Genomic DNA, 13501 nt, shown 5'->3' on the forward strand with positions numbered 1-13501 from the left:
CTTGCTATTACTGATTATGCTTTTATGGTAGATTTTGGGCATCTGGATTTGGGATGATTGTAATTCTAGGTGCTGGTACCCAGTCTTGTCTTTGTTGGGTGCGTGTTTTGTTGCTTGGTTTCTGTTGCCTTCTCCAGTTCTTTGGGGTTTGGTAGCTTTTAGTTGCCTGGTAGCGAATGTTTCTAAGATCCTGGCAGGTGTAGCCACTGGAGGTCCTGATAGAAAATGATTCTAGGTATTAGGAACTGACACTACTGAACAGGGATGGGGAAGGGGTGGCTGAAAGAGTCCACATATGAAGAAAAGCTGAGTGGGCCAGAATCTGCATAGACCCCTGGGGTGGGGACAGAGAGGAAGGGAAAAACAAAGCAGAAGGTCTATAACAAAGCTGGTGGATAAGACTGAGGGAAAAAAATTAGAGGGGAGAAGAAAGAGTGAAGATCAATGAAACAGAGTTGGTTCTCTCAGAAAAACTAGTAAAATTGACAAACTCTTGGCAAAAATTATGAAAATGTGGAGAGAAAATCCAAATTAACAAAATTAGAGGCAAAGAGGGACATAACAATAGACAATGTGGAAATCCAAAGAATCATAAGGATATATTTTAAAAACCTGAACTCCACTGAATTGGAAAATGTAAAAGAAATGAATAATTTTCTTGATATATAGCATTTACAAAAGTTAAATCAAAAATAACCCATGTAAGCATACCTATAGCCCCTAGTGAATTAGAAGCATTACAATCTACCCTAAATAAATAAATAAATAAATAAATAAATAAATAAATGCCCAGAGCCAGGTAGTTTTAGCATGAAATTCTATCAAATCTAAAGAAGTAATGCCAATACTCAATTTATTCCACAAAAATAGAAACAGAAGGAACACTGCTCAATTCTTTTCATGAGGCCAGTTACCCTAATACCTGATACCTTTAATGACCCAACAGAGAAAGAGAATTACTGTGGAACGATTTTTGTACACAGTAAATATGTACTACCCTCATTGGTTAATAAAGGGCTGGTTGGTTAATGGCTAGGCAGGATAAGGTTAGGCAGGAAAACCAGACTAAGAGAATGCTGGGAAGTAGAGGAGAGGGAATTTGAGGAAATGCCATAAGAAACAGAGTGAGCAGGTTGGAAAGTAAATATAGGAGGCAAATGAGCTTCAGAGTAACACAAAGATTAACAGAAATGGGTTAATTTAAGTTATAAGAGCTAGCTAAAAACTAGCCTAAGCTATAAGCTGAGCATTTATAATTAATAGTAAGTTTCTGTGTGGTTATTTGGGGAGTTGCTGGTGAGACATAAAAGTCTGTCTACAGAGAATTTCAGACCAATTTTTTTATGAACACAGATGCAAAAACTCTCAATAAAATATTTGCAAACTGAATCCAAGAATACATCAAAAAGATCATCCACTATAAGCAAGTAGATGCAAGGATGGTTCAACAAATGCAAATCAATAAATGTAACCCACTATATAAACAGACTGAAAGACAAAAATCACATGATCATCTCATTAGATGCAGAAAAGGCCCTTGACAGAAGCAACAATTTCTTCATGATAAAAGTCCTGAAGAGACCACGCATATAAGGATATATCTCAACATAATAAAAGTAATTTACAGCAAGCCTACAGTCAACATCATTATACATGGAGAGAAACTCAAACTATTTCCACTAAAATCAGGAAGAAGACAAGGATGTCCACTCTTTCCCATACCCGTTCAATATAGTACATAACGTCTTAGCTAGAGCAATAAGAACTAAAGAGGATCAAAGGGAAACTAACAGGAAAGGAAAGAGCCAAAGTATCTTTATTTGCAGATATAACTGTACACATAAGTGTCCCTAAAAATTCCACCAGTAAATTCCGACAGCCTATACACACTTTTAAAAAAGTAGCAGGATACAAATTAATTCAGAGAAATCAGTAGCCTTCCTATATACAAATGAAAAATGGGCTGAACCAGAAATCAGGGAAACACCACCTCTCACAATAGCCTCAAGTAATATAAAATATCTTGGGGTATTTCTAATCGAACAAGTGAAAAACTTACATAATTAAAACTTTAAGAAACTGAAAAAGATATCAGAAGATGGAAAGATCTCCCATGCTGCCAAAAAGAATCTACAGATTCAATACTATCCCCCAAAATTTCAACAAAATTATTCACAGAACTTGAAAGGACAATTTTTGGCTTCATGTAGAGAAATGTGCGTCTCCTAAAGGAGCCATGCCTCTGCTTGCTTCTATCAAAAAGATCCCACCCAAGAAAATGCTGCTACAAAACCATGCTTAACTCTGTTCTTTTGTGTCTAGGATTCCTTTTTAAGCTTTCTCAGGTTTTATGTGGATTTAGTCCACCACATTGGCGAGTCAATTTGTTGTAATGAGGCCACTTGTTTGTTTCCCGGCTGCCAGGCAGCTCAGATCCAAAATATATATTATATTTAAATATATATTACTTAAATCACTGATTGGCCCATTAGCTCTAGCTCCTTATTGGCTAACTCTTACATATTAACTGTTGTTTGTTTGATTTGTTCTATTTTGGTTTGTTTTGGTTTATATTATTACTATTATTTAAATACCTGTTTTCTAATTAGAGTCAGAAAGGTGTAGATCCAGATAGGAGGGAAGGTGGAGAGGATTTCTGAGGAGTTGGAGAGGAGAATTGTAATCAGAACATAGTGTATGAAAAATCTGACTTCAATAAAATAGAAAAACAATAAAATTTAGAACTTTTATAATTTTTAAAGATGGATATAAAATTTAAAATATATATATATATATATATAAAGAGAATTAGACATGATTATAAAGTGCACAATGAATGAAAGCCAGATCAAGAAATAGTCTTGCAGCAAATCAGAAATGCCCGTAGGTTGCACTCTAACCCAGGAATACTCCTATATGCAGAGCCCAGAAACACTTCCATGTGCAATACAACCCAGAAATGTTCCTATGCGTGCTACAACTACCGTCCCAAAAGAAACAGTCGTATCCTTGACTTTGGTGATAAGTAGTCCTTTCTGTGTTGCTTCCTTCACCAAACATATTGTCAAGTTTTAGAACAAGGTTGGTTACTCTAGTCTCATAAAGTGAACTGGGCACTGTATCCCTCTATCTAATACCCAACAAAGTTACAATGATTAAATTCCATCAAACATTTAAGGAAAAAAAAACAGTGCTGTACAAAGCCTTCAAACATTATGGGAGAAAAAAAACCAAACTCCTTACCTAAATTCATCACAACCCTAATATCAATGCTTGAAATTGGTAACAACAAAAAGTTATAGGTCTGTTATTCATGAACACACACGTAAAACTAGCTAACAAAACATTGATTAAATGAAGAGAAAAACATCTTGAAAGACAATCCATACCTAATCGATTCCATGCCAGGAATTGCTTTAAGAGTTGCAAAATCAAAGACATTAATCCATGAATGTAATTAATAATAAGAATTTTATCTAAAAAAATTTTCTGTAATACAAAAGGTAATGTTGAAATTTGCATGGCAAACACATACACACACTCTCTCTTCAACAAAAATCAGTGCAGCAAGTACCACAGTACCTAATTTCACAGTACACTACAGGGCTGTCTTAGAGTTTCTATTGCTGCAGTCAAACACCATGACCAAAAAGCTGGGAAGTTAAGGATTTATCTGGCTTACAGTTCCACACTGTAGTCCATAACTGGGGAAGTCAGGGCAGGAACTTAAGCATGGCAGGAACCTGGAGGCAGGAGCTGCTGCAGAAGCCATGGAGGGAACTGCTTACTGCCTTGCTTCTCATGACTTGCTCAGTCCACTTTCTTATAAAATCCAGGACCATCAGCCCAGGGATGGCACCACCCACAATGGGCTGGGCCCTCACGCATCAATCACTAATTAAGAAAATGCATTACAGCTGAACCTTATAGAGGCATTTTCTCAATTGAGGTTACCCGCTTTCAGATAACTCTACCTTGTGTCAAATTGACAAAACTAGCCAGGTCAAGTATCATACTTAACTAACAAAATAATATAGAGGAACCAGCACCAAACCTTTGCAGTTATAGGCATCTGATATTCTGCATAGATACCAAAATTTACTTTGGAGAAAAGTACAATCTCTTCAACAAATGGTGCTAGGAATACTGGATATTCACGTGGAGAAAAACAAGACTGGGTTTATAATTCTCATCCTGCATAAAAATCCACTACAAATGGGTCAAAATCCTTAAGGTAATGTCTGAAGGAAAACAAGAAAAATGCTTCAAAATATTGACACAGCCAAGGGTTTTGTGAATAAAACTCTTAACAGCTCATGAAATAATTTAAGTCATGACAAAAGGGGCTGAATCAAGTCAAGATTCTGCACAGCAAAGGAAACATTACACACAAAGGGAAGAGACACCTACAGAAGGAGGGGAGTATTGCCAGCTATCAATCTGATGGGATTCATATCAAGAATATATAAAGAACTCAAAAAACTAAATACATATACACAAACAAAAACACCAAATAATACAATTAGTAAGTAGATAAAAATCAAAATAGATCATTATAGTAAGTGAATAAAAGGGGAAATCCACACAACTATTTCAGTAGATGCACTGATTAATGATTAAAATTTTAAAACTCCAGAAACTAGTATTTAAACACATTTTTTTAAACAGGACACATCTATCAAAGCACCTACAATTAGTATCCATATTTAACACTGAATACTGAATCACTAAAGTCTTAAAAATACTTAATCCTAAATCCTTTTTTAAAAAAAATTCTTCTCCCTAAATTTTAGTGAAGGGTAAGTATATCCATCTCATGACACATGTGTAACACTGCATTAGCCACCTAAGTAGGGGACATAAGAAATGACAAAGAAATGGAAAAGTTAAAAAAGAAAACTGTTCTTCTCAAACACATAATCAAAACATGACATCAGGAAATAAAAGGCAGATATAAAAATCAATAGTACCTACATATCAAAACATAATACTTAATATAAAAATTTTATAGTAATCTGCCATCAAATCAAAAAACATCAATACTTGGGAATAAATTGAACAAGCTATGTATAATACCTAAAATCTAAAATTTAAATAAAACAGACCTTAAGAAACAATAGGGCTGAGGAAATGGCTCAGTAGGTAAGGTTCTAACCATGCAAGTATGAGGACCAGAGTTCAAATCCCTAGGACCCAGGTAAAGTTGAGCTAAGAAGCAATCTGTGATCTTGGTGCTCCTATAGCCAGTTGAGAGATGAAGACAGAACCCCTAGTAGCTCACAGTCTGCCAGTTGAGTATAGGAGCAGCGAAAAAATAAATAAAATTTTTAAAAACCTGGTCTCAAACAAGGTGGAAGGCAAGATTCGACACCTGAGGTTCAACACCTGACTACACACACACATACACACACACCACTACACAAGTGTTCCACCATACACACAGATTTTTTTAAAAAAAGAAAGTCCTTGTCTGTGAACTAGATTTAACAATATTAGATGTCAGTTTTCCCGAACTCTATCTCTATACACTCAACGGCTCAACTCCATCTAGCAGGCATGATGGAAACTGAACATGCTGGTTCTAAATCACAAACGCCCTAGAATTACTAGCACAACCCTACACTCCATTGACTGAATGCTCTAAACTTTTTAGTATAAAGCCACGGAAATCAATTTACTGTGGTACTGGCACAAGCAAGACCAAGTGATAAACAAAACAGGCAGCACACAACACATACACTTACAAAGTTAAGCAAATTTCTTTTCTTTATCTAAGTACTAGCAAATTTATTTCAATAAAAGCAAAGTATGTTTAAATAATACTTCAGAAAACAAAGAATAATCAATACCAATTGAATCACAGAAACAGATCTAAATGGAAAAGGTTTTTTAAAAGATTATAGAAAGAATTTTTCTTTTTGGAGGGTGGACGGGTGGTTGAGACAGGGTCTCATGTAGTCCAGGCTAGCCTCAAACTCACTAAGTAGCAAAGAATAGTACTTAATTCTTGCCTCACCCTTCCAAGTGTTAGGATTACAAGTGTACATCATCGTGCTTGGCATTTTATAGAAGAATTTCTAAAAAGATGAAAGTAGGTAGGATGATGGATTAGAACTTAAAAGCACTTACTGCTTTTACAGAGGGCTGGGTCCAGTTCCCAGCACCCACATGGAGGTTCACAACCTTCAGTAATTCCAGTTCCAGAGATCCAGCACCATCTTTTGACCACTTCAGGCAACATAGTGTACATACATACATGCAGACAAACCATTCACACAATTAAATGAAAAATAAATGTCTTTTTTAATGAAAGAAAAATATTAATGATCTTCAGGTTAGGAAAAATTCTTAAACACAAAAATCACTAAACATTACAGTTTAATTACTAAAATTTATTTTAATACAAGACCTACCTGGAAAGAAAAAGCCAAACCCACTTTTTGTACATACATATCCATGAAATCATTTACATCCAAAATATATCACTGACATTCAACTCCTACCTCCCTAATCCAAAAATGTATCTTGTCCAAAGGATATCCACATGATATGTTACAAAGGGTTATTGAATACTAATAAGACTTAACAGAAAATGCAAAATGGAGTCACAATGAACACCAAAAGTGGCTTAAGTTAGGAAAATGAGACTAGTGAGAAAGTGAGATGAGAGAGTATAAATGCGACTCAGTACTTAGAAAATTATTCGGTACTGTCTACTAAAGCTAACTATGCCTACCCTAGGACGAAGGAATTTCACTCCTAGATTTATATAAAATATAAATGAAGGTATAAATATAAATAATTATATGTCACCAAAGATGTAAGAATGTTTCTGACAGCAATATTCTGAACAGCTAAAAACCGTAAGTAATTTTAGTAATCAACAATGCTATTATGAATGAAAAACATATGGCATATGATGTAGGATTCCCCTCTGTATGCTATGAATATGTTTCACTGCCATTGGTTAATAAGGAAGCTGCTTTGGCCAATGACTTAACAGAATATAGCCAGGCTGGAAAAGATGTAGAGAGAGAGTAGGCAGAGTCAGAGAGAATCCATGTAGCTACAGAAGAAAGATGCCTGCTAAAGCCCACCAGAACCTTCCTGGTAGGTCACGGCCTCGTGATGATGCACAGATTAATAAAGATGGATTAATTTAAGATGTAAGAGTTAGCTAGAAATATGCATAAGCTATTTCTCATGCAGTGATTTAATTAATACAATTTCTATGCAATTATTTTGGGTCTGGGCAGCCGGAAATGAATGAGCAGCGTCCATCAGCAGGCATATTCATATAAAGAAATACGGTAAGCTAGTTAGTGGAAAACTAGAATGTGGAGCCAGTATGATAGCTCAATGGGTAAAGGCATTTGCTGCCAATCCAGATGAACTGAGTTCAGTTTCTAGAACTCACATGGTGGAAAGTGAGAAATGACTCTACAGTTGCCCTCCGACCTCCACATGTTCACATGCATGCCATGGCACTCCACACACATACATGCATGCATATGCACACACAGAGAGCAGAGACACACACAAAGAGATAAAGGTTAAAGAACAGAAGAAAAGAAAAACAAGAGTGTGACAGATAAGTATAACATGGAGTACAGACACTAGAAACAAGAATATACAGTAAATAATTCTATTAACATAAAATTGAAAATCAGGTAACATAAATCTATGATAAGAGGAGAGGGCTAACAAGGAATTGATATTCCACTTAGTAGTGAACATACTATTAGGCTACAGGAAACAAACTAAAAGAATTTAGCTAGGTATTTAATGTAAAACTAACAGTTAAAATATTTCGACTAACATCAGATTAATGTATGGCAAAGAGCATCACAGGGATAACGAGAACATTCTATAATGATAGAGTTTGTCATTAAGAAGACAAGACAACTATTTGTTATCAGCATAAATTGAAAGAAATGTTAAAAATAAGAGAAACAAAAAAGAAAAAAATCTCTCAGGTAGAAGTAGATCAAGAAAAAAATGTCAAGGAAAGAAAACTGAAAGAAATAAACAAATAAACCAATCTCTTTCTGAGGAAATGGCAACTCAAGAGAAAACTGAAAAATTAAATGAAAATTTTAAATAGCTAAATTAATGAATTTAACCTAATAAATTACAATCATATAATATATGCTATCTGATCACTTTATAGCTCAATAGCAAAAACAGAGCCAGAAAGTCCTCAAGGCACTTAGAAATATTGATGAGCTTCTAAACTCACAGATACAAAACAAAACAAACTGAAGATGTAAAATCACACTGGAAATTGGAGTAAGCAATAATGGAAGCATGACAGCGCTGCCTGGAGGAAAACAGCTCGAATGTACATTTTAAAAGAAGTAGAAACCAATGTTCTAAATTACTTACATCAGTAAATTAGAAGGATGGACAGTAGGTTAATACCAAAGAAAATAAATTATTAAAGAGTGGGAAATAATCTATAACAGCAAAGCTAACTAAAGATGCTAAAAGTCAGTTCATTGAAAAACAAAGAAAACTGACCAACTCCCTAACAAGACTAAGAATTAAGAATGAGGTCAACCAATGATCATATGAATCAATAACTGATCGATACAATACTAAGTTCTAAAAGTTACATGAGGTGAACAAACCAACATATAATTTTTTAAAACTCCATTGTAAAAAATTAAATATATTGACTATCTCAGTCAAACTCTAGGCTCAGAAGGCTTCACCTGTGAAACATGAGAAGCATGTAAAGAAAATGGCAACCACTTCAGAAGCTTGCAGAAAGCAGTGAGAGAGAAAACACTCCTCCCAAGAGACCAGCAGCACCAAAATCCCAAAATCTGATAAAGGTATTAGAAGAAAATAACAAGCCAATTTCTGTTCAAAAAATAGGTGAAAAAATTAAATATACACATATTTTTATAGCATGCCAAATCTACTGATGCAAAGAACAATAATACTTTAGATATTATAATACATATAGATAAATGGAATCATTTTATTAAATTAGTTTAACATTTGAAATTAACAAGTGAAGCTCAACACATTAACCAATTAAAGGAGAAAACAGGTGTCTCAACAGAAAAGATGGAGCATTTTATTAATACTCAACACATTTCACTATTTTAAAAGTAAAATTAATACAATGACTGGCCATTAGGTTAATAAATAAAATTCACGTAATTGCAAGATTTGTATTTTCAACAATTAGAAAATGAAATAAAGACATTTTAATTAAAATAACCTCAGGAATACCAGACATCTAGTAAACCTGCTAAAAGATGTGGAATCCTTTGTACTGAATGAAGTTACAATCTTATAAAGTCCTAAATAAAGGAGACATATATCATGTATATGTATTAGCTGACTCAATCTTAAAATTTCAATTAGTTATTAACTCATCTCCAGTTTTAATGAAATCCTATCCCAAACTTCAGATCTCTCTAGTTTCCTGTTTCCTCTCTTCCTTTCTCTCTCTCTCTCTCTCTCTCTCTCTCTGTGTGTGTGTGTGTGTGTGCGCGTGCGTGCGTGCGTGCATGAAAACAAGATTCTAAAGTAATATGAAAACACAAGGAAGAAAAGACAGGATCAGGAGGAAGAAACTCTACCAGACACACCAAAACTTCTTAGGAGATGAGGTAGCATGAGATAATGTGGCCTTGTCACAAGAAGGAAACAGACTAGAAACAAAATTCAGTACACATTAAAATGTGAAGCATCATAGGAAGCAATCCATGCAAAATGCCTTATTCACAACTTTAATCTGTTTTCTGATCAGTCGTATCAATTATAACATCAAATAGATATCACTCACCATTGTATTCTAAAACAATTAGCAAACATTCTATAAAATCATCTCTTACCTCCCCAAAGGCTCCTCGACCAATCACCTTTAATATTTCAAAGTCCTCTCTGTGTAATCGCATTTGTTTCACTTTAGAAGTAAATGGTTTAGCTGAAACAAAAAAACAAAAAATCATTTACTTTCTTAATGAAATGTGATGCAAAGTAGATGTACAACAGATGAGAATTTCTTAAACAATAAAAATTCAAATTATAATTAAGAACTAAACCAAAGCACCTTTAAAGTCTAATTAAACTATAGAAGCATAAATTAACTACTATAAAAAGTTTATGATTCCTTTTATTTACATATATATATATAAGTATATATAAGTTTTGACATTTATTCATTTTTTTGTTTGAGACAGGGTCTTGGGCATGTAGCTTACAACTACATGTGTAGTCCAGCTTACAACTTGCTTGCAACTTGTTGTGTAGCCCAGGCAAACTTGTAATTCTTCTGCCTCTACCTTAAGAAGTGCTGGGTTACAGGGCCAGGCAGTAGTGGCACAAGCCTTTAATCCCAACACTAGGGAGGCACAGGCAGGCAGATCTCTGTGAGTTCGAGGCCAGCCTGGTCTACAAGAGCTAGTTCCAGGACAGGCCCTGAAGCTACAGAGAAACCCTTTCTCAAAAAAAAGGGGGGGGGGGCTGGGTTACAGGTACACACGCGTTTGTGTGAGCTCGCTGCATGTCTGTGTGTGCAGGTGCATGCGTGTATACATGTATAGGTGTTGCATACATGTATAGGTGGAAGGACAACATTGGGTGTCACGAATAAACTGAATGAGTAGTACACTGAACGTCAGAGGACAATTGTATGTACACAGTCTATTTATGTTAATACTATATACTCCACAAAATCTGTATACTTGTCATATTCTCATTTCTCATCGATAATTCTGCAGCATTTATTTACCTTATGCTTTTATGAAATAAGCTTCTGTGTAGAAAAAACTATCCTTTGGTTCTTAAGACATCCATCCTTTTAACCTTTGACAAAACATTTTAACAACCATGTGTTCATCAGAATTAAATTTTAGTTATTCTGGTTTTAAAAAGTTTATTTCAATACTGCCAGCTTGTCAAGTTTGTACAAGATGCTAAAGATACTAAGAAGGAAAGAAAAAAACAAACAAAAAAAAACAGATCTTGTCTTTAAATAAATAAATTATGCAAAAAATTATATTTAAATATTTTCAGTGTGGCTGAATGAAAGTTGTTAATTTTAAGAAAACATTGCATACTACAAAAAATGGGGAAAATAAAAATTAACAGGATTCTCTATTATTTAGTTACTAATGTATCAAATTTTTGTTTAAAAATCTGAAACTGCTAAGTGTTGGTAAGAATATAATTTACAGGCACAGTAATGTTTAACTGCTGGAACTGTTTGCTGCCTCTGAAGTTCTTACTTTCTTTTTCATGGTCTTAACAGGAAATGCTACTACTCAGGCCTTAAGACCTGAATGGTTTTTTTTGTTTGTTTGTTTGTTTGTTTTTTGGTAAAACCTTCTTTTGACTTCAATAGTTCTTTCAATACACAACTGAGATGTCTCTGCTTTGATTTCATTTAGAAGTTTTCCTTCTAAATAAAAGATTATAAACAAATCTTTGTCTATAATTCTCCTTCCTGTGTGCTGTGTGTATCTAGTCTGGCAGCAATGGAAAGCCCAGCTCACTGACCTGCAAGTTGTCATGCAAGTTCTCAGTCCTTCACTGACCACTGAAGCTCATCATTCCTGCTAGTTTAAGTATGTGTGAAAAATATCAATAATTTTTTTGGTTTTTTCAAGAAAGGGTTTTTCTGTGTAGCCCTGGCTGTCCTGGAACTCACTCTGTAGACCAGGCTGTCCTCAAAACTCACAGAGATCCACCTGCCTCTGCCTCTCTGGATGCTGGTATTAAAGGTGTGCATCATCACCACCCAATTTTAATAAAACTTTTAAAAGACAGTACAGATGACCACAACTTCAGGGTCTAGAAAAACATCTTTCATATGTGTCCTTTCAGTGGACTTTTGACAGCTGATTCATTTAATGTTGTCATATTACCATGTTTCATGTTTTCTAATTCTACAAATAACTATGTAATTAGCATATAATTTCTATGAATTTATGTGTTTCATCAAAATTCAAAATTTTATGAAGCAGGTTAGTAATGGAAATTTTTGGTTTCAAATCTCTACCCTATGGACAAGATGGATAACCCTTACTGGATGGCTAGTACTGGTTTTTAATGGTCGATTTTTACTGTTTTATTGTTGAAAGTCTGCAGATTTACTATCATTCTTCCAAATATATGATGTTTACCTGATCCTTTCTAAATGTCTGAGAATCTATTCTGTAGAATACTAAATTGAATTTACAAAAAATGCCAGCAAAGAAAGCAGAGGCTAACTGGCATTAACATCCCCACCTCCAAAAAAAAAAAAAGTCATTTTTATATAAGCAAGCATTAGAGCAAAAACAAAAGTTCAACTAATCATAGTGAGATGATAAACATGTATGTACCCAATAACATAACCTCAAAACGCATAAAACCAAAACAGAATAATCACGTTTCCTGAAAAGACATTTTATTTCAAAACTCTATGTAACTGACACCTCAAACAGACCCTAAAACAACAAGATATTTAAATAACATACACATATAGCACTGTAACTGCTGGACAATATTATCTTCAAATACATTCAATTCTATAAATTTTGGTAATATCAAGTCATAAAACAACTGCCAAGAAAATTCAAAATTCAAAACATGAAAGCCAAATCATATTATATCATACAATTAACCATAAATCAATAAAAGATAACCAGAAATGTCGGTAAGCTCTGAAATTAAAGGGAATAAATAAGTAATTAGAAACAACACAAAAAAGTACTATGTGTCAAATTTTGGGTGGATATCCAGTGATTACAAAAAAAATTAATAAAAAGCAAGCCTGAAATAGCCCACTTTTAAAAGGAGCACCAAGACTAGGTTTCGGAACACAGAACCAGCCTGCACAGCACAGTAAGACCTGTCTGTGCCTCCCACCCAAACATAAACAAAACATAAAGAGAAAGCAAAATATCACCATAGAACCTTCATCCGGCGATGGATGGAGATAGAGACAGAGACCCACGTTGGAGCACTGGACTGAGCTCCCAAGGTCCAAATGAGGAGCAGAAGGAGAGAGAAAATGAGCAAGGAAGTCAGGACCGCGAGGGGTGTGGCCATCCACTGAGATGGTGTTACTGATCTAATGGGAGCTCACCAAGGCCAGCTGGACTGGGACTGATGAAGCGTGTGATCAAACCGGACTCTCTGAATGTGGCTGTCAATGAGGGCTGACTGAGAAGCCAAGGACAATGGCACTGGGTTTTGATTCTACTGCATGGACTGTCTTTGTGGGAGCCTGGTTTATTTGGATGCTCACCTTCCTAGATCTGGATGAAGTGGGGAAGACCTTGGACTTCCCATGGGGCAGGGAACCCTGACTGCTCTTAGGACTGGAGAGGGAGGGGGAGGAAGAGTAGGGGGAGTGCGAGGAACATGGGAGGTGGGGAGGAGGTAGAAATTTTTAATAAATAAACAAATAAATAAATAAATAGAAAGCAAAGTGATTTAAATTGCTTAAACTGAAAATAAGCACATAATAGAAAGGCTTGGAACTGGAGAGGTTCCT

The 13501-nt window shown here is 35.0% G+C and overlaps 1 protein-coding gene across 13 annotated transcripts in view; it reads right to left on the reverse strand.

Annotated features, from left to right (window-relative positions):
• Positions 1–13501, reverse strand: part of Cdc42bpa (CDC42 binding protein kinase alpha) — a 222115-nt gene that overhangs the window by 164253 nt on the left and 44361 nt on the right. For all 13 annotated transcript variants that reach the window (XR_015001239.2, XM_085687629.2, XM_085687631.2 and 10 more), the window contains exon 2: positions 9852–9943. Coding sequence is in view for 12 of the 13 variants with exons in the window: in XM_085687629.2 (XP_085543755.1) it covers positions 9852–9943 (92 nt within the window). In the remaining variant the exon portion in view is untranslated. The remainder of the gene's footprint in view (positions 1–9851; positions 9944–13501) is intronic.

The sequence above is a fragment of the Myodes glareolus genome, chromosome 5 (assembly GCF_982192425.1).
Source record: "Myodes glareolus chromosome 5, mMyoGla1.1, whole genome shotgun sequence".
Lineage (NCBI taxonomy): Eukaryota > Metazoa > Chordata > Mammalia > Rodentia > Cricetidae > Myodes > Myodes glareolus.